At 42.9% G+C, this 21,864-nt stretch overlaps 1 protein-coding gene across 2 annotated transcripts in view; it reads left to right on the top strand.

The window, feature by feature from the left end:
• The first annotated feature begins 4,990 nt into the window (after window positions 1-4,990).
• WNT2 (Wnt family member 2) overlaps window positions 4,991-21,864 on the top strand; it is a 59,181-nt gene continuing 42,307 nt past the window's right edge. For both annotated transcript variants that reach the window (XR_007121582.1, XM_047695527.1), the window contains exons 1-3: window positions 4,991-5,655; window positions 7,765-7,991; window positions 13,429-13,706. Coding sequence is in view for 1 of the 2 variants with exons in the window: in XM_047695527.1 (XP_047551483.1) it covers window positions 5,573-5,655; window positions 7,765-7,991; window positions 13,429-13,706 (588 nt within the window). In the remaining variant the exon portion in view is untranslated. The remainder of the gene's footprint in view (window positions 5,656-7,764; window positions 7,992-13,428; window positions 13,707-21,864) is intronic.

Raw genomic sequence — 21,864 nt, 5'->3', positions numbered from 1 at the left:
ACCATAGCACATACCCTCCCCTATGTCCCCACCACCCTCTCCCTACCCCCTTCCGCCCAGCAACCTTCAGTTTGTTTTGTGAGATTAAAAGTCTCTTATGCTTTGTCTCCCTCCCGATCCCATCTGGTTTCATTTATTCTTTTCCTACCCCAAAACCCCCCACGTTGCTTCTCCACTTCCTTGTATCAGGGAGATCATATGATAGTTGTCTTTCTCTGATTGACTTATCTCGCTAAGCATAATAGCCTCTAGTTCCATCCACATCATTGCAAATGGCAAGATTTCATTTCTTTTGATGGCTGCATAGTATTCCGTTGTATATATATACCACATCTTTTTTATCCATTCATCTGTTGATGGACATCTAGGTTCTTTCCACAGTTTGACTATTGTGGACATTGTTGCTATACTGACTTCCATTATTATTAATGAAACATTAGCTGTAATTCTTATTCTTCCTCATCTGTATTTTATGTATCTCTTCCCTTTGGCTGCTTTAGAGATTTTTCTCATGTTTGATTTAAATACTTTGATTGTGATGTATGGAGGTGTTATGTGCTTTGTATTTATTCTGCTTGCAGGTTTCTGGCCCTCTTGGGTCTATACATGAATGTGTTCTCTCATAGTGGACAAATATGGTGCAGTATTTTTTCACATACATCTATGTAATCTCACATTTTCTCTCTCCTTTCTTTTTGAATTCCACTTACACATATATTAGACTACTTTGCATTGTACCACAGATATCTGAGGTTACATTTCTTTAATTTTCAGTATCTATTCTCTCTGTTCTTCAGATTATATAAGTTCTATTTTTAAGTTTATCATCTTTTTCTCCTTCCAACCCCATTTCATTGTTACAACCATTCAGTGAATTTTTCATTTCAGACATACTTTTTGGTCCTAGATTTTCATGTTTCTTATAGCTTTCATTTTTTTTACTGAGATTCTCCATCTATTTGTTCATTGTGATATTTCCCTTAAACACTTGAATAAAATTATAATAAAATATTTCTTATTTATAAATTATTTTATTAATAATTTATTATTAATAATTATTATTTATATTAAAAAATAAATTAAAAATTTCCCACCAGTTCCTACATCTGGGCCATCCCAGAGTCAGCTTCTTTTGACTGCTTTTTCTTGAGTCTGAGTCACCTTTTTTCGGGTTTTCACTTGCCTATTAATTTTTGTTATTGTATGTTCAACACTGTAAATTATACAATATGGTCTTCCTTAAATGGGTGTTGGATTATGATGTCTTTCTTTAGTGAGTGTTGGTTTTATTGTAAATTTCTCTTGGCCTGTTTGGTTTGTTTTTATTCTTTGGGTATGTGATATGGAGAGACAAAATTTTGAATTTTTGACCTAAAACATGCTTTTTATATTAAGGAATGCCCCTTACTTTAAAGGGATGGCCTTTCTAACATCCAGAGTGAATGCTTGAAGTGCTTCTTGAGGTCTCTCTGCCCCCACTGAGATGGAATTCTGACTCTTAACACTGCATGATATGCAGCAGGCAATACCTACTAGGCCATGCAGAGTCTTGTCATGTCCATATTCATCTCAGCTCTTGGCCAAGGATCCACGGTGAATCCCCATGTAGACTTTTAGGGCCCCCCTTTTCATAGCTACTTACTTTCAGATATGCTACCCTGCCAATTTCAGCTGCTTCAATAGCCCAAGATTCTGAGTTCTCCATAAATGAGACTACTCTGTATGGATTTCACTTTCTTGCACCCTCAAGTAGGGGGCGAGGGCGGGTGGGAGGTGCATTTCAACAGAAAAACCAGGACCATTATGCAATAGTCATGGAGCATACCTCATGTATTTCCTTCTCTCAAAGATCATAGTTGTGTGCTACCTATCAGCCAACGCCTGAAAAGATTTGTCACATTAGAGGTTTTTTCCCAGTAGAACAAGTCAGATACCTATTACTCTCTCATGGCTAGAAGCAAATCTGTGGTGTGCATTTAAATGCACACTGAGATTTAAGTCACTGATGCTTTTAACTATTTGTAAGAGGAATTTTTGATGATGAATAGGTAAGCGTACACTTTAGTCACTACTTTTAGTAGTGACTAAAGAGGGAAAGGGGCAATGGTTTTAAGGGCATCGAAAGCAAACTTAAAATTTCAAAATGAACCTATGTTATGTAAATGATACTCTTAGTTGGATAAGCTTAGCAAGTAAAAAAAATGTAATGATATATATATTCTATGTTGTTATTTGATATATAACCTATATTGTAATATATATGATACTCACTGATTTAGAAAATAAAAGGACTCTTTTTTCTTTCCTATTTTGACCCATCCTATTAATACAGAATGTTCTCACTTGAGGTCACTGAATCTAAGTTGGAGATACTAGGCCTTTGAATCATTGGTTAGTGAGTAGCTAAATTAGGAGTCACTGCCTTAGGAAGAAGCCAGTTCAGACTGAAACACAAATGACTATTTGGTTGAAGAAGTAACTCCATTTTTAAAGGGTGGAGATGGTCTGGTAGTAAATTAGTTCTCTCTCTGCCCTGGGAGATTAGACAAACAATGGATCTAACTAAGAAAATAGACTGACTCATTTGGCTACGGTGCTATACAGAAGTTATAAGCAAACCAACATTAATCTCCAGAAAGAGAATAGGGTTCTGTATATTGTGAGTTTTACAGTCAATTTTGAGATTTTTCACTGAATAAAAAAAAAAATCAAACATCTATAGATCTAATGGCACTCTGAACCCTGCCTTTCCTTACCTCATCATCTGCTATAGCATAGCTGAAGTCATATGTAATTTACTTCATTATTTATCAGCTCTGCTTTAGGGTGGTAGTTTTTATTGCAAGAGAAGTGAGGGTTGTAGTAACTTTCTTTCTCTGGATTTTCTTGAGCATTTCCCAACTCCTTCTAGTAGTGACCCCACTATGTTCAACTTGAAGGGTCCGACTGAAGAGCATGAAGAATGAAGTACAGATGAGAAGAGAGGAAAGTCAGACCTGTCCGTGGCAAGAGGAGTTACCGGGCTCATAAAGGGTCAAAGTGAATAGGGGTGGAGAATAAAGGGAAATGTAATCACAGATCTGGAAGAGACAAGTCATCTGGTCCAGACTGCCTCTAGACAAGGTCAGGAAGGGGTGTTTGGGCGGACCTATTTTCACATCTGGATTTAGCTTCTCTTGAACTTTTCAGCTTTTTGCCTTTTACCAAGGCTGATTTCTTCTCTGCAAGTCATGTGGTACTTCTGCCCCAGCATGAAGTCCTTTGGAGTGGAATTTAATTAGCTTTGGGGATGGCCCGTTCTTTTTCCAGAAGGTCTGTTTCAGGTTTAGGTCATTCCATTGGCCTCACCAACAACTGAAGGGCAGATGTGCTGGCCACTCAATAATTCCCTGGGCGGAGAGGAAGGGCCTCTAAGATGATGGTCACACTCATATGTCTAACTCCCCTTAGCTGTGAGGACAGGAGGTGTTGAGGTGGGTGGAACTTGGTGTTGGGGAGTGTTTTTTAGGTTGTTTCAGGTCTCACATTCCATAAGAGAAGCATACAGCTGCCTACCTTTCCCAACATACACATACACATCCCTACATTATTTGCTGGTAGAAGTGAAATTTTGGCAACTTAGGGTTCCTCTGGGGCCACTCATTTCTTCCACATGTCCCAGTTGTCTAGATTTACTGCATAAAGTGGACAAAGTAGACTGGGAGTAAACTGTAACTTGTTCTTCCTATCTTTCATTCACGAAGGAGGTTTATGAGCAAAAGCAAAGAGGTAAATGAGATTTCTTCTTGCTATTCTGCGCCTATCACATCACTCACCGGGCCTCACGCGCCGCCACCAGCGTGTGCGCTCTGTGAGCAGAAACGCAACCCCCACCCACTCCTGCCCAAAGCCCTCCTCACCCCTCCCTCACGACCGGCACAGACCGACCAGAACTTCCCTTGGGTCACAGCCCAGCGATATGGAGCGGCCCTGGCGCAGAGCCCTGCTCTTCCCGAGTCGTGGGTGGCGCGGTGCTTGTTTCCCTCCCCTCCCTTTCCGGACCCAAACAGGGATGTATCTGGGTCAGCCTGGAAGGGGCTGGACCTGCCAGGGATCGGCGGGGGGGATGGGGGTGGCGATGACAGCATCTTTCAGGTTTTTGGCGTTTCTGAGCTTGGCCCCGTCCAGCGTCTCACCGAGCTCGCGCCCAGCAAGAGCTGATGCTCCGCTAGTCCGGGCCCTGGGAGTGGGTGGAGGAGAGCCTATCCTTTCTATCTGGACAGTCACCCCTCCTCACCCTGCGAACGATGCGGCGCCCACCCCCACCCTCAACGTGCAAACACATTCCCCATTCCCTAAGGCACGCTCCCCTGGCGGGCGGCGGGTCCCTCCACCCCAGGAAAAGAGCAATGGAACAGTTCACGGCCGCCACGAGTTCCTGGTCTTCCTTCCTTTCCGGTGATAAACGGCGGGGCTACAAGCCAGTTGCTGCTTAAGATGCTCCACCCGTGAGCCTGAGCCTCTCTTGGCTCTGTGCGGGGGCCCAGATCCAGGACCCTTGGGTCCTTTTACCCCCGCAAGGCGCAAAGGCGTGACTCGTGTTGGAGCACAGACCCCCGGCAGCTCCCCACTGCCTCGGTTCCTCCCTATGTGATCTTTTGCGCTCCCCAGCGCCGGGGAGGAGCTGAGTGTGCGTAAAATCCGCATCTTCCCCAGACACTTTGGCTGAGGGTGCCTGGGTGACGTCCGGAGGGTCATGGACTCCCGGCTCCCCACCCTGCGAGCTCTGTATATAAGCCCAGCTCCGAGGAATCAAGGCCACAGGTCTTCATTTCCCCGAGGCCTGGCCCCTCCCTCCCCAACCTTGCCCGGCTTCGCCTCGGCAGCTCCAAATCTCCACTCGCTCTTCCTCTTGGCGTTGGGAGAGACGCGGAGCAAGGAGTTGAAAATCACCTCTGGATTCTTGCATGCTGTACACAGTAATCTCCTCATCCTGTCCTTCATTTTCCCACACTGTACCCTCGGAGACTTCTGTTTGCGGGAGGGTAGCCTCATCTTTCCGCCGCGTGGGTCCTGTGGCAGGAGCCCCACTGATGCTCTCTGACCAGGAGCTTCCCGAAAGGTGCCTGCCTCCGCGGGTGCTCGAGGCCACGCGGAGGTGTTCCTCTGTCCCCGCCTCACCTCATCTCCAGACATCTCTTGCCATCATTTCATCCACCCTTGTATAAAACCCGCGCCCCCCGCCCCACCCGGCGCCGCACCCCCTCCCTCGGCTGCTCCCGGCAGGCGGGGAGCTGAACGGCCAGGGGCGCGCAGGAGGCGCGCAGAGCTCTCGGGCTGCCCTCGCTCGCCGCGCCTGGGGAATTGGGCTGTGGGCGAGGCGGCCAGGGCTGGCCTTTATCGCTCGCCCCGTTGGTGGTTTGAAACTTTATCAGCGAGTCTCGCCACTCGCCGCAGACGCGAGCGGGGGGCGGGGGCGCGGCGAGGCGCCGGCAGCCGTGACGAGGCGCTCCCGGCGCTGAGCGCTTCTGCTCGGGGCACGCATGGCGCCCGCACACGGAGTCTGACCTGATGCGGACGCAAGGGGGTTAATATGAACGCCCCTCTCGGTGGAATCTGGCTCTGGCTCCCTCTGCTCTTGACCTGGCTCACCCCTGAGGTCAGCTCTTCATGGTGGTAAGTCCACGCGCACGGGTGCAGGGGGATTTTGGAGATGGGAGTGGGGAACGCACTAGCCACATAGACCTTTCCCGGTGGCGCTTCTCCGCGGCCACGGCCATCGAAATTCCAGTCGGAACCCCCAGCTGCTGTCCTCTCGTACCGCCTCAGCCCCAGCCCCTTTGCTTTTCCATAGAAGACCATTCCAGCTTTGACAACTCCCAAAAAACCCCACAGCCTCCCTCAAATGAGAGCTCGGATGTTTGGTTGATTTGGATCCAAATGAGCGACAGCAAAATCAGCCAATTTCTTATCCCGTTGAGAGACACGCTAGCCGGGTCTCCAGCTCTGTAGCACAGGCGTCTGTATGTGGTGTGTGCGCGCGCACGCGGGTGTGTGCGTGTGAAAATTCACCTTGAAAACTACAACAGTCTCCCCCCTCCAGCACCCCCCGTAAAACTGCCTCATGATAAACCGACGGGCCAGTTCTGGCAGCGGAGAGCTGCACAACGCAAAGCGTATGATTTTGCATTATTTCTCGTCCTTCCACATTCCTAATGCTTCACCCCGTGGGGCGGAAGGACCTCTTGTTGCCTCCAGGTGGAGATTACCGCCTTAACATGAAGATCCAGCCCCAGGGGGCTCTAAGATGCTACCCTGTTCAAAATCACAGTCACTCCAAAGAGTAACTTTGCTGCCCTTTGTATGCTGGTCTGCGATTTATTTTGCATAGTAAAGGAATGGCAGAATGTTGAAATGTAACAGGTCTTAGCATAGCTAAAAGTTCCAAAGGCAGATTCTCTCCCCACTCCATCTCCCTTCCTTCTGATCTTGAAAAGAGGTGGAGCTGTTAGCTCTGTAATGTCCTTGAACCTGCAAGTTTCAGAACAGATACTAAAATACTGATTCAGAAAGACCAGTTATCGTGGGCTGTTTTTTGTTTTGTTTATAAAAGAATCTGGCATAAGTAAGGAGTCTCAGCCAAATTAAAGACTAGAGCAAGGAGCTTTAGGAAGACCCTGGAGCTCTTCAAAGGAGCAAGCCAAAGCGTTGATGGGAAGAAGGGTTCAATTCCTTCCTAAGCCGCTTTGAACAGGAAGGCGTTTAGCCTTGACATTGCTGACACAGGATCAAAGATTGATTTATCAGAGTGACCATTTTTCAATAAAATGACTATTTCTGTTTCCATGGGTGTATAAACATTATTTATTGCCTAGGCTTTTGTCGCATTGTCTCTCAGCTGTCACTTAAATATATTTTTTGGAAGTCACAGCTGTAACGATTTTATGATCATATAAAATAATGAAAATACAAGAAAAAGACATTCTCCTTGTTTGATCGCTTCAAAAGACACCTATGGCAGCTTGGGTTATATAAAAGGTACCTTTCTAAACATTTCACAACTAATAGAGAACATCTGGGTAGAGATGATGATGTAATTTTTTGTTAAAGTTTCTTTTCAAAAGTACTTCATGGAGCTGTAACACTGTTTGATTCTTCCAAACATTTAGTGTCCTTAATAACAATAGAAAGAATTTTTTTTCCAAAGGTTCTCTATAAAAGCCAAAGAGAGCTAGAAAAATGGAAATATTTAAAGGATGCTTTGGTAAGGAAAGAAGGGCCTGTCTGTGAGGAGAGTGTAACATCAGATGCCACGAGCAGGCGTTGATTAGACAGATACAGTTTCTAAAGACATGTCAACGTTAGGTCAAATAAATGGGAGCAAGCTGCTTCTAAAGGTTGACGTCCCCCAAAGCGAAGCCCAGACACACTGTGTTGTGGAGATCAGAGCCTTCCCCGGTGATCTCTGGCGAGGTCTCTGAAGCCTTCTTCCCCAAACCCATTAATTGTCCCTCACCCTCACTCTTGACCTTGACTCTTCCACCACGAGCAGAGCATCATCAGGTGGCCCTGGTTTCCTGTCCAGAACACACAGCCACTGCTCCATTTTGGGGTGGCTTTACCAGATCATTCCCATGCCTACTATGCCGCTTCTTGCTTTCCAATGTCCTCCAGAGGATCAGGAATTCCTATTTGAACCAAGCTCTGAGCTCTTTCATATCCTGGGCAACACGACACCAGCCCTGGCCCTTTGTGGTGTTTCACCTCTGTGTTGGTCCTTTGCAGGTACATGAGAGCTACAGGTGGCTCCTCCAGGGTAATGTGTGACAATGTGCCAGGCCTGGTGAGCCGCCAGCGACAGCTGTGCCACCGGCACCCGGACGTGATGCGGGCCATTGGCCTGGGAGTGGCCGAGTGGACGGCAGAGTGCCAGCACCAGTTCCGCCAGCACCGCTGGAACTGCAACACGCTGGACCGGGATCACAGCCTCTTTGGCAGGGTCCTGCTCCGAAGTAAGTCCCCTGCCTTCATGGAGTTCCACGGGGCTGTCCCCTGACTGGGTCTTCAGAGACTCTGCTCATCTTGTCTTGCATTTTATTAGTCAGAAGCTGCTTCTTTTGGGTTGGCCCTGTCCCTGTTTTGCAGATGACGACTAGAGAAACGAAGGAACTCGCCTCAACTTTTGAAGGAGGCCAGGCGTAGCTTAGGATGAACTGTCTCTTGGCTCTTTGCTCTGTCCGTCTATATCCTGTCACTACTTTGCCTGTTTCTCCAAGATCAGATTTTGTCTTCAGGAGAAAGGAGGAAGCGGTCACAGGGCTCTCTTGACTTGTTTATTCTTTCTGGGACTTGAAACTTCCAGAGGATTTGAGCAGATCAGGATGGAATACTCAAATCGTTTACTGACTAAGAAGTATGTATTTCAAAAAAACAAAAAAAAAAACAAAAAAAAAAACAAAAACCCTGTGTGTATATTAAGAAGAAGAGACAAATCTCTGTCTCAAACCTTTTATCTCCCATTCAGCTACTCAGCTGCGGTCACTCTGTGTCTAAATTCAACATTTTTTTCCTCCAGTAGATTATAAATTCTGCAAGGCAGGGACTAGCCTCTCTTTCCTGCACTCGCTTGGTACCATTCACTCATTGATGGGTTGAATGAATGTATGAACTCATAGTGAGCACCTGTTTTTGTTGTTGTTGTTGTTGTTTTCTTGTTTGTTTCTTTTTAAGGCACATTTTAGGAAGAATAATATTTATGGAGGATTTGGGTGAGAACCATGAATACATTGTTTTCAAACACACGTTTGTTTTGTTTCTGTTTTACTTAGAAGGAGCATTAAACACATCTAATTACATAATAAATTTCTTAAAATTCCTGAATATGGGAAGTAGCAAATTAACTGAAAATCAGATTTCATTGTCAAAAATACCCATCCCTTAACCTGGCATTATGAGCATTCTTCAAGAAGTAGTACGGCCCATTTGTTATTGGGAAATCCGACTGAAAACACAACAGTTTATGTGTGAACCCCAGAAACAGGAAACTACACTTGTTTTTGCCCACCCCCCCCATTCCTAAGAAAATTGTCCAGGCTGTACACTTGGTAATGCTTAACAGAGGGTGTTTCTATCATGTAATCATCACAGCCCTAGGGTTTTATGAGGCCAAATGCATAACTGAATGTCTCTAAAATCCCCCAAGGGCGTAGTACTCTCGCTCAGTGTATCCCTAAAGTTAATTTACTGCGATATTCTGCAATTTTATTCTCTAGTTTAAGAACTATATCCTCGTGCATTCCTTTTGGAGTTTCAATATGACATCGCAAATTTTTGAAAGGTTAATAGTAAATTTCAGCTACATGGAATTTTAAGACTTCACCTAGATTAGCTCACCAGTGAATCAATTAAAGTGCTGGACCTTGTTAGAGACAGTTTACAAATATCTAACACAAGTGATCTTTGGGTATGTTGTGGACAGGCTCTCAGTGTTTAAGGCTATGTGAGGACTTTCTTTCCAAAGTACTCACAATCATTTTTCAGTCATTACAAATTAAATATCCTTCTCCTTCACAAAATGTTCACCTCCAAATTCTGTCTGCAAAATTCCATTCAGATGTCTCCATATTGAATAAAAACCTTTAGATCAGCAATCAAAGGAAGCAGTTTTGCCCATGGAAGGAACCTAAAGATAAAATGTCTAGCAAAGCTGGGGATTCATTTGTAAAATCCTTTAATCTTGGCTGTAGGGTTGCTGTGAGGGAAGAGGTTAGAACTAGGGGATGTGGTGCTAGTTTGACTGAGTGTCAGGACTCAGGTAAAAAAGACTCTAAGCTGTACTTCAGAATTCTTTCAGATGAAGCTGAATGTTTTGCCAAAGTACCCAAAACTTAAAACACTCATGCTACACAATTTCTTTCCATTCTTCACAGAAGGCCAGCTTTCTTCCTGGACATTTATATAAACTCCTGTGACTGTCGGTGATGATTTTGTGTTGGTTATGGGAGGGCTGAATTTGGCCTAAAGTAGTTTATCCTGGAAATAATCAAGAAATTCCAATGAAGCTATCCAAAGATTTTTACAATTAATTGCTTGGAGGGAAATTCACATCTTAAGTTGTGAAGAACTCTCTCTTTTGGAAACCTAAATGTCCTTATAGATGAATAGGAAAGGCAAAGGCCAACACCATTGATGCGGAGAACATAACAGTTACTAACATATCCCATGGTCCTAGAGAAAAGGAGAACATTTACTAGCCTCTTTTGCTTCAGAGAGCTAGAGGAAGACAGAACAATTTCTGGAAACATTTGCAATTCATTCATTCCACAGACTATCACCAACCATAGGCAGAGAAACTTAAAAGACCAAACTAGTAAACCCAGAAATATTCCTGCAAGAGTACACCTCCAGAATTCTGAAATAAGCCTTAAAAAACAAAACAGTGAGCAGGTCTCATCCTTGTAATGTATTAAAAGAAAAAGAAATGCAAGCATTTAAAGAGAGAGCTGAACCACCCATAACTTTCCAGAATGTGGAGCTTCTAGTGTTTTACCCTCCCAGTAACCAACCTCTGCCCCAGAAAGAAAAAAAAAAAAAAAAAAAAAAAAGTGATGCCTATGCACTTAATAAACCTTTCTTGACTTATCTCAACCCCCAAATTATTTTTTTAAGATTTTATTTATTTGTCAGAGAGCGAGCAAGCAAGCACAAGTCTGGGGAGTGACAGGCAGAGGGAGAAGTAGGCTTCCTGCTGAGCAGGGAGCTGGATGTGGGGCTCCAGCCAAGGGTCCTGGGATCATGACCTGAGCCGAAAGCGGAGGCATAATGGACTGAGGCACCCAGGTATCCCTCTCAACCCCTAAATTAGCGAAACTTCAACCACATCAGGAAGTACCACCTTTGAGAGTTGGATTTTGTTTCATACTGTGATGGTTTTAAAGAGAATCAGTTTTTCTAAGAGGCCCCAGATCAAAATTTGTTCTGTTACAAAGCCAACTCTTGAAATGTGCTACTATTTCACACATAGCATTTTAGTGATTCATCTAAGACACTTAACTGAAAACATCTTAAGGCCATATCTACATGATACCAAAACATCTGGAGGTAAAAATGAAAAGTCAGTCAATGTGCTAACTTTTGTGTTTAAATAGATAGACATCTGGTTCTTTAGTAATGTGTTTTAAAAATAAATGACAAATATTTACAAAGGTGATATTTTTGCTTTGGAAATTCCTTCAGAAACACAGCAGATTTTCAGGGATTTTTCTTCCTTCTTTCAGCCAACAAGTCAATATCATCGTTTGCAAGTTATGCCAGGATAAATTCTGCACCTAGGCCACTGATTCCTCTACGGCTTTCAAAATAGTGTCTGGTCACTGACATCCTATGATCCACCTCTCCCATACCTTTCCCCTAAAAGATCACCTCATAAAATTGTTCTTCTTTCATCTTATGGAATGAAACTAGAGCTAAATACATTAAGCATTTGGAATCTACCCCCTCTGTGCCATCTCTCCATGCTGGCACTATATGCCAAATACAAAACCGGGCCTTAGCAGATCAAGGGGTTAACTATGGACAAGCCATTTTCCTAAACTGGCTGTGATAAAATGGGTGTGATAAAAATCTTACTTATCGGAAAGCCACTACCTAAGATTAAGCCACATTAGTATCTATTAATCGCCTTCTTTCACAAAACATCTCAGCTCACTTAGAAAACCTGTGATCCTTGTAATAGAATCTAGAACTCTTTAAAATAGCTCTTTGACCATCCCATTCCTCCCTGGAGAGTGCCACCTGCTACCTATGGCAAATATTCATATAATTGATTTTACCTAAACACAGGGCATGATGGATTCCTTTTCTGATGGTTAGAGGTTTCAGGGGAGATATTTTTTGAAGGCTGAGGTAAGTGCCATGTAATATGGTGTAGATATGTTTTCCTGATTTTTAATAATGAGACTAGCAGAGCAAATATTACAAGGGACATATAATAAATTTTCACAGTGAATGACAAACGGAAACAAGTAGGGCTTCAAGGCGAGAAGGTGGTTTGTTCTTCCAGCTGCGCGGTTCAAAAAGTCACACTCGTCTTGACATACTGCATCGCTGAATGGCCCTCCACTTTCTGCCTTGCATTGGCATTAGGTTGTTGAGCTTTTATTTTGATTGTTAATATATTTGCTGCAGCACCCATTAATAAAAAGCCATGCTAATAACAATGAAATACTGCTCCACTTGAAAAATGAGGTGTACACGGACCCCAAAGAGCCTTATATCTGTCACTGTACCACAACACCATGTTATGAGTTACTACAGATTATTAAAATAATTTAATGTAGTTATTGCACTGAAATATGTACCTTTCAGCCTGTAAGGGAAAGTAGCCTGTGCCCTAATAAAGAACAATTCTAAGAAAGCACCCCAAAGTGTTCTTGCCCAAGTCTAATTATAGGCGGTAAATTTGTTTCCTTCTAGAAAACGAAAGAAAAGCGTTTCGCTGTCTTTTACCCAATACCAGTGATTAGTGCAGGTGTTCCAGAAGAAAGTAAATTCACCTTAATAGTCAGACGTAGTATGTAACTGAAGGATATTGCCTATTGCCTTCAACCATCTCTGAATTACTCATGAAAGTTGATGCCGAACCAGAACCCCCCTGCCCCCCAGGTCGGAACGCGCAAAGCTGGTCACTGCCTGAGTTCTCTTCCCGGCCTCAGCCCCTAGGTGTCTTTGAATTCAGTTTTCAGCCTCCACTGTTTATGTGACAGAAGTGTCCTCACTAAGGCCTGCAAGCTTGAAAGGATTTTTCTTTTTTTTTTTTTAAATTAATTAATTAATTTATTTATTTGACAGATAGAAATCATAAGTAGGCAGAGAGGCAGGCAGAGAGAGGAGGAAGCAGACTCCTCGAGGAGCAGAGAGCCTGATGTGGGGCTCGATCCCGGGACCCTGAGATCATGACCTGAGCTGAAGGCAGAGGCTTTAACCCGCTGAGCCACCCAGGCGCCCCTTGAAAGGATTTTTCAAGAAGAGATGCCCATAGCATGAATACTAAACTATTTAGTGGAATGACAGAATCCTAGAACTCAGGCTCTGTTACACATGGAAGGAAGGCCTCGGAGGCGGCATTCCTCTCCTCTAGGACAGGAGGCGAATGTAAAGCCAGGAGTGGGCAAGACAGGCTTTTGCTGCATTTTCTTTTATATGCTTAACTGACTTGAAGGATGGTTGTCACACAGATGCCTAATCTGACAAAAGCTTTTATGATACAGAAACAATTCCTATTAAAAAGTGAGCCCTGGCTCTAGAAGAGAATCCTTCAAGAACACCAGAACCTTCTTGCTCCATGGCGAAGGACGCCAGAGGCAGAGCAAGCGCTCAACAGCCCCAGTGTGAAAACTATTCTGAACTAGCAATTCCAGACCACATTTAAGATAAGCATTTCTGTTGCAGGTAGTCGGGAATCTGCCTTTGTTTACGCCGTCTCCTCAGCTGGAGTTGTGTTTGCCATCACCAGGGCCTGTAGCCAAGGAGAACTAAAATCCTGTTCCTGTGATCCAAAGAAGAAAGGAACCGCCAAGGACAGCAAGGGCAATTTCGACTGGGGTGGCTGCAGTGATAACATTGACTATGGGATCAAATTTGCCCGAGCCTTTGTGGACGCCAAGGAAAGGAAGGGAAAGGATGCCAGAGCCCTGATGAACCTTCACAACAACAGAGCCGGCAGGAAGGTATGGATGACTACGGTGCTCGTGATTTTCTAGACTGCATGGCTTTATAAATCACTTAAGCCAAATTTATCTTAAGCTTTCCTAGAGTTGATAAAATGCTATACAGTCCAACTTCCCACTGCCCTGCCCCCTGCCCCCTGCCCCCTGCCATAGATTCTAAAGAATATCATGGCCTAGATTGAAATGTCTCCACCGGCACTCCACCTTCCTTCCCACAGCAGAACAGGAGGCCACGCATTCCTTTTGGCATTGTGTAGAATCAAGTGGTTTTTTTTTTTTTTTTTTCTAATTTTTTTTTAAGGTTTTATGTATTTATTTGACAGAGAAAGATCACAAGTAGGCAGAGAGGCAGGCAGAGAGAGGAGGAAGCAGGCTCCCCGCTGAGCAGAGAGCCCAATGCGGGGCTCAATCCCAGGACCCCTGGATCATGACCTGAGCCGAAGGCAGTGGCTTAACACACTGAGCCACCCAGGTGCCCCTAAAATCAAGTGTTTTATGGTCCCTCTGGATACTGTATTATCTAGACAGGAGATAGAATCTGTGGGTGAGGATAGGGATTCACCCCACGTACCAGTGGGACACTGATTGCTTGTATCTGAGGGGATCAAGACCCAGAGCATCTTCTCTCAAACTCTTCAGGAAAGCAACCCACCAGGTATGGCTTACTGACCTCTACATTTAGAGATGCTTTTTTAAGAACCAGACCCAACTCTCACTCATTAAAGCGCCACTTTGTAGTTTCTGGGACTGGATGAGTAAGTAGACCAGGGAAAGACATGCCCCAAAGAGGTGCTCTGGCCCCTTATCTACTAGTCCTGACTAACTTCCTGGGCTGTGGGTACCCTGTCATTATTTGCCTCCTTGCCCCCGTTTGTTGCATGAGGCAACAGGACCTAAGGTGCTCAAGGTCACAGGGAAAGTCAGTAGAAAAGTCGGTACTAGCATTCAGGTTCAACTCCTAGTCTAGGGGTGATTTGCCCAGGATTAAACCATTTCAGAGCTAGTATTCAGATCTGTTGATGTGCCACTTCTTTCCGCCTGGTGACAGGACCAGAATAACTAGAGAGTCTGAATGCCACACTCTATCTATCTCTTTGTGGAAAAAAAAAACATAAACTAATGAAATATTTGGTCAGAACCATTCTAGAATAATCGAATTGCCAATGGGAAGAGATAATCATAATTTGTCTTTTATCAACACAAAACAAAAATGTGCTTGACATTAATATGTAAAGAAAGATCAGCATAAAATTGAAAGGTCCCCAGGAGGGCTTTAATAGAAAAAAGAATCGAAAAGAATGCAGATCTGTTTGGATAAAAACCCTTTTACTAGGCGCATGGAAAGAACAAATCTCATTTAAAGGAAGTTGGAAGGAAAGTCTTGCTTAACACATGGAATAAAATGAGTGTGACCTGAGCTGTTTACAAATAGTACCTTTCTTGAACTTTAAAAGTCAACATTCCTTATTTTCTTGAATTTACGAACCTACAGTGACTACTGCCAAGAATATAGACTATGGTTGTGTAATCCTACAAGTATTGGTAATTACTGTTTGTGCAATGGTTTAGATTTTAAAAAAATTTACATTGACCTTTGTTTTGACATTGATACCACATGTATAAGTTATAAAGTGTGGTGTCTTTGATAGGAGCGTGCTGCTTAATTATTCAAGCAGGGTGTGTAGTTAGATCTAGAAGACTATTCCTAAAGGTAAAGCCATATGGTCCTATGCTGTAACTAAAAGAATGTCGATTTGTCAAAAGAAATGTTAATTTTGCTTAATAGGCCGTTAGGTTTTGAATGTTTCACTTCTTCAAGACAACAGATCTTAGCTATTATATCGTAGGCCCTGATTTAATGTGACTTTTAATATAAATCACATGATTCTTCACTGTGTAGAGGTGAACAGCTGTCAGGCCTCAGATATTCTCCTGCCTAGTCTGCAAAACCTAGGAGGCTACTTTTGATTGGAATAAAAGTGCACACACTGACTTTTTAAAATGTGGCTTTAATTAATGGTGGGTGGGCAGACTATTTCAAGGAGATGCATGATGTCAGTGAATATGAACTTTAATGAGAGTGAATGTATTGAGATAAACATGCGTCTTTAATTCTCTTCTTGCGGTCATTAGACCCCCAGTCTCTGCTCCCCCTTCCTACGAGCAGAAGGTCTGTGGAATCAAAATGAGAACAGGCTGGGCTTGTGTTTGAAGGCAGGCCTCCTGAGCTAAACCTCCAACTGGCCTGGCTCTAGAAAGACACAGTCTCCCCGATCAGAGAGCACTGTCCGTTCCTTCTTATTTTCTGCTTTGTGCTTTTCAGTGTTTCCCATATTGCTCAATATGATGAACATCTTCTACTTTTTAAAATGCGGGTCGGGGACCAATATGCTTTATTTAAAAGAGAAAACACCAATTCCAAGATTATACTTAGCCAATACTACAAAGCGAATTCAACACTGCCATTCACAGTGGGCCTTAATTTTCCCCTAATATTTGAACAGTTTAATTCATTTATTACAGCAGCTGGTTAGAGCACCCTCATGTGTCTCTGTACTGTAATGTCATTTCAGATCCTCTGTGCTGTTATATCTTTTTAATCACAGCCTCAGAATTTGTAGTAATGTTTTTTTTCCCTTGATGTGTACTTAAAAATTCATCCTTGACTGAGTCCAATTTTCCACCTCTAAATCAGATTATTAAGTTCTAAAAAGATAAATCTATCTTCTTCAAAACTAACAGTCTATCAAGAAGGAAATTCCAGTGTCTCTCAACAGTTCTTTTTAAATCTAAAGATGCCATGCCACAGAATCTTCTGAATTATATGTTAAAATATACAAATTACGAGACAAAGTTACGTGGTAGATAGCCACCATTTGTTCCCTTTCATAAGCTTGAAAATGGCTTTTACATTAGTCTACTCTTTAGAAATAGTCACAAGTAATCACAACTAGTTGAAGCAATCACAGCTTCTTTGACCTTTTCTAAGAGAATCAAAAGAATCTGTATCCAGTCAAGCAAGGCCCTAGGATCACTGGAAATGTACATGATAAGAATTCCAGGAAAACTTTTCCCCCTGAAGTTCTCTTACTGTGAAAACACAGAGAATATGGGATTTAAAATCAGATCTACCTTAGTTTTAATCTTGCAGTATCCATGGCGTTGCTCACTGAAATTCCGTTTTTCTCCTCTGTAAAGGGTATTCCGTGGTGCTATGGGAAGACAAGAATAAGGTAGATAGCACAGAACCAGACAGGCAGCTGCGCTCCATAAAAGTCCATTCCTTTCTCTTTAGTGAAGCGAAGGTCATCTGTGACTTCAGGAATAGAGCTAGACACAAACCCAGGAGGAACTGAGGACTCGGTCTGATGGCCCCAGGTAGCCATAGAGCCATCTCTGGTACAGTTAAGCACACTAACATACAGGCATGCAGTATTCTCTAGTTTACAAAACACTATCCAAAATTTGTCATTTGATCTTCCAGGAAACCCTGTAGGATAAAAATCAGCACAAGTGTTCCCACTTTTCAGACAGCAAGCTGCAGACTGGGCTGGACGTGGTGACTAAGGAGTCAGATGGCCGAGGCACGCTGGGCTTGGGGCTCAAACCCAGTAGGGCTCGCCCTTCTGTCCTCGTGGACCTTCCATGGGGGCTCTGCTGAGCAATTCTGAGAAAAACACAAAGTTGCCATATTTTGAAAAGAGCAGCAGCTGCCCTTGAAAGGTAGTTTAATGATGATGTTTTGTGTAGGTCTTTCTCTCACAAGCACCCTATAGTGAATTTATATTCTTCTTTAACAACAGGGAGAATATTGTTTTAAATGCCAGAAACACGACTGCTGGTCCCTGGGAGTGTATTTGAAGTAATGGAGCCTTGCTGGGTGGCTTCAGAATGTTCCATCTAATGGCACTGCCGCTGCTCTGAGAGGCCTACGTGCTATGGGACTCAGTTTAGGTCGACAGATAATTGGCGCATTACTCTGGGGCACTAAGTCATAGGTGGAAAAGCACAGGACAAAGAGCCTCCTGACCAGGAGGAATGACCGGTTTGTCGGGGGAGGAGGGAGACACAAGCGCCAGGCAAGCTCTAGGCTGTGGGTATTAACAGAAAAATCAGCCACAGGGCCAGAGAGCTGAGGAGAGAAAGGTTGGGTCACAATAGAACTGGATGTTGGAGCTGGAGATAAAGATTTCCCATGATTGAGATAGGAAAAATTCTTTCCAGGATGAAGAAACTGCAAGGCCAAAAAAGATACTGGAGCAGAAAGAACATCAAAGTTGAGGAATGACGAGGGCCCTAGGGTGGGGTTCCTAACTGAGACTTAATAGGGGCTGAGGCCGCACACTGGCGTTTGCCAGATCTCAGCCTCGAACGCCGTGCGGAGAGATTTGGACGTCGCTGGGAAGCAACAGGAAGGCACTGAACAGTGGAGACGTTAAACATTTAAGTTCCACTCTTAAGCATTCTTTTTTTTTTTTTTTTTAAGATTTTATTTATTTATTTGACAGAGAGAGATCACAAGTAGATGGAGAGGCAGGCAGAGAGAGAGAGAGAGAGGGAAGCAGGCTCCCTGCTGAGCAAAGAGCCCGATGCGGGACTGGATCCCAGGACCCCGAGATCATGACCTGAGCCGAAGGCAGCGGCTTAACTCACTGAGCCACCCAAGCACCCCAACTCTTACGCATTCTTAACTCCTCTGGAGTCCCCTTTGAAGGGCTGATAGATTTCAAAGTTCAGATGTTCTGTGATGTGTTTGAATTAGTGCCTTATTAAATAGAGTAGGAAAATTGTGAGAAATGTTTACTTCCCTGAATTTTATTTTCAGCCTTAAATATGCATATAAGGGCTGATGTAGATATTAGGCTTTCTGATGGATACTAACAAAAAATTAGCATGTGGCAACTGTGTTGAAATTTATATTTTTAACATAATGTTTAACATTGCTATTGGCTACTTTATTCATTAGTGGATCTTAGCTATCGACAGCATCTTCTGAGGCATATGGAAGCTGGGGTTCTAGAATCAGAACACTGGCTCTAATACTTGAGCATGACTTTAGACAGGTTACCTAAAGAGAATTTCCACATCAGCTAAAATGTATACACCAGGTTTTAAGCAGGCATAAAAGGCAAGTAACATTACTATCCATATTTTGCATATGAAGAGACTAAAGTCTAATAGGAAGGCTAGAAATAGCAAACAAAATGAATTTACTGCTAGCTAAAATCATCTGAAATTCAGACTTAACTTGGCATCCTGTATTTTATATGGGAGAAATTTGGAGGGTCAAGGGATTCAGAGCTTCTAGTTCCATGCCCTGAGCAAACCAGGGCCACTCAAAGTCAAAGCAGTAGAGCATTGGGGCCTGTCCCTGAACTTGGCCTACTGGGAAACTGGGACAGAACAGTTATTTCTGTCTATAGGAAATATGTCCAAAGTCCAACAGAAATGGATATTGTCCAAGACACAAGCATAGACTTACTACAGGCAAGTAAACTTGGACCTAATAAAAACTTCCAAGATATCACTCCCATGATGCCCCTTAAGATAAATAATTAATAATGGTTCTGAACCAAGAGAACTAGGCATGAAAATCACATTCTCCAAAAGTAAGGACTATCAACAGAAAATGATAAAATCAAACTGAACTACAGAGCCAGATTTCTTTAACCTCCTATTCATATAAACCCTCCTTTAAATAATGTTGAGCATCCTTATGAGGCACAACTCTCACTTTGTGAGTATTTGTTTTCTAACTGGTCTCCTTAGTTCATAGAATTAAATGCATTTTGAAAAGGTAGATCAGTTGTGCCAACCTCACCCCTGTCTTGTACCTGTACATAGTATGTGCTTCATACTATAAATCTTTATAGAGCATAGGAATCAAAAACTAACCAGAATCAAAGTCCCAAAGCAGAGAATAACTTTTAACAAAATTGTTATGGTTCCATGTAAAGTTCTATTATTCATAGAAAATGTTTTTAGACTGGCTTCATTAGTCAATAAGAATTATTATATATATGGTTAGCCAACAGTAATGTTCCTGAATTCCACACCTTATATTTCCTAACAAAACCCACCTGAAGTCACTGTTTTTGAAGAACGACAGTGCTCAAGAAATCACAATGTCTCATTTAAGTTAATAAAGGATTGCATATGCAAATCAGCTACACAGGTGGCTAATAAATGTCCCTTGTTTCCTAGTTCCAGAACTTGTATTTATAGAAGTTGGTCTGATTTTCAGTAACTCTTATCTTAGAGATATGAACCTGTCAAAAGGATTTGTTAATAAATGTACTTGGCTGTAAGCCAGCATCTGAAAATTAAATATGTTTTCCCTCAGAAAATTAAATATGTTTCCCTCAGGAAAACTGATAGAAGACCAGAAATATATGAGTGGCTTTGTTGCATACACTCAACTAAAAAAGTAAAGTACTAACACTTCTTTGAATGCCCACATTTAATTAAGTAATTTAGTTAAAACATAGCATAGAAGCACCTAAAGTAAATTCTAAACTGAATTTCTAAGGCAAGGTTAATAGTTAAGCTGGCATACATTTCACACAGTATAAGGTCGATTGCCCTCATGCTGGTAGGAAGAGATGTCCTATAAAGAAATCTTACAAAGACACCCTGGGGTTGCTTGGGCTCCATTTTCAGCAACGCTGACTTAAGAAATCAAAATTTCATTCTCTTTGGGAGAAGTCTTTCTAACTGGCAAATAATTCTTTGTAGACTGTAATTAGATATGCAAACACTATATGTAAAAACTTTTCTTGGGGAGCCTGGGTGGCTCAGTCCTTAAACATCTGCCTTCAACTCAGGTCATGATCCTGGGGTCCTGGGACTGAGCCCCTTATCGGACTCCCTGCTCAGTGGAAAGCCTGCTTCTCTTTCCGTCCCTCCCCTGGCTTGTGCTCTCTCTTTCAAAATAAATAAATTCTTAAAAAACAAACAGGGCGCCTGGGTGGCTCAGTTGGTTGGGCAACTGTCCTCGGCTCAGGTCACGGTCCCAGAGTCCCAGGATCGAGTCCCGCATCAGGCTCCCTGCTCCACGGGGAGTCTACTTCTCCCTCTGACCTTCTCACCTCTCATGCTCTCTCTCACCGTCTCTCTCTCAAATAAAAAATAATAAAATAAAATAAAATAAAAAATCTTAAAAAACAAACAAACAAACACTTTCCTAAAGCTCACTGAACCCAGAGAACATGAACCCCTGGGAGTTGGGGGAGTGACAAACCCCAGGATGACAAATGCTGGTAGAGTGATTTGAGGTATGGACTTGCTGCCAGTCACGTTTGGGTTACATCCTGCCTCAGCCACGCTGCCTGTGAGACCTAGGGCAAGATCTAGTATCTAATGTCCTGGTCCAGGAAATGGGGATAAAAATAGGACATATTTTATATGTTTGTGTGGCTTCTATAAGACAATGAATATGAAGTGTTTGGGTGGGTTAAGTAAGTACTGAGTATAAAGTGTTTAGTGTGGTTTGACATATGTGAGACCCTATGAAAGTTAAGCTTCCTTATTATGTTCTGACAATAAGCTGGGCACATAAATATAAAATCAATAGAGTTGTTCTAGCCTGCTCAATGCATGTATTACCTTCTTCTATAGCTTTCATTTATTTATTTATTTTAAACATTCAGACTTTTGTCTCTTTGGGATAGAATGCTAATATGTAGAAGTTTCTTAAATCCTAAGTCTAGAAATTAGCCTCTGCAGACCAAAGGCTTAAAATGCTCAAAATTAGAGATTTCAGGGCCACATTAAGAATCTGCTAACTATGATTTTAGCACTGAAGCAATTGTAAGCCTATCAAAGATCTTTTGAGACAAGTTATCTGGCCAGCTAAAAATGGTTTCCATGAGGCTGAATACCAAAAGAGTACTGGCTGTCCTTAGGAGCCATATTTATTTTTTTCTCACGTAGTCATGTCAAATGAGCAAGTATTTATTCACTGGATGCCCCAGAATAAAAACTTAAATGAAGCACTGATGCTGACTGTACTGGCTGGTTTGGTGATATGAAAAGCCATAGGGGCCAAGAGAATGTGAGAGAGGAGGTAGGGAAGACTGGGAATGGGATACTGATGGCAACCTTGAAGACACAGCCACTCAGAATCAAACAAGAAGCAGAAGAGATCTTTTAGGAAAGA

The sequence above is a fragment of the Lutra lutra genome, chromosome 11 (assembly GCF_902655055.1).
Source record: "Lutra lutra chromosome 11, mLutLut1.2, whole genome shotgun sequence".
NCBI classification, from domain to species: Eukaryota; Metazoa; Chordata; class Mammalia; order Carnivora; family Mustelidae; genus Lutra; species Lutra lutra.
Note: the sequence above shows the minus strand (reverse complement) of the source record. Positions and strands in the feature narration are given on the sequence as shown.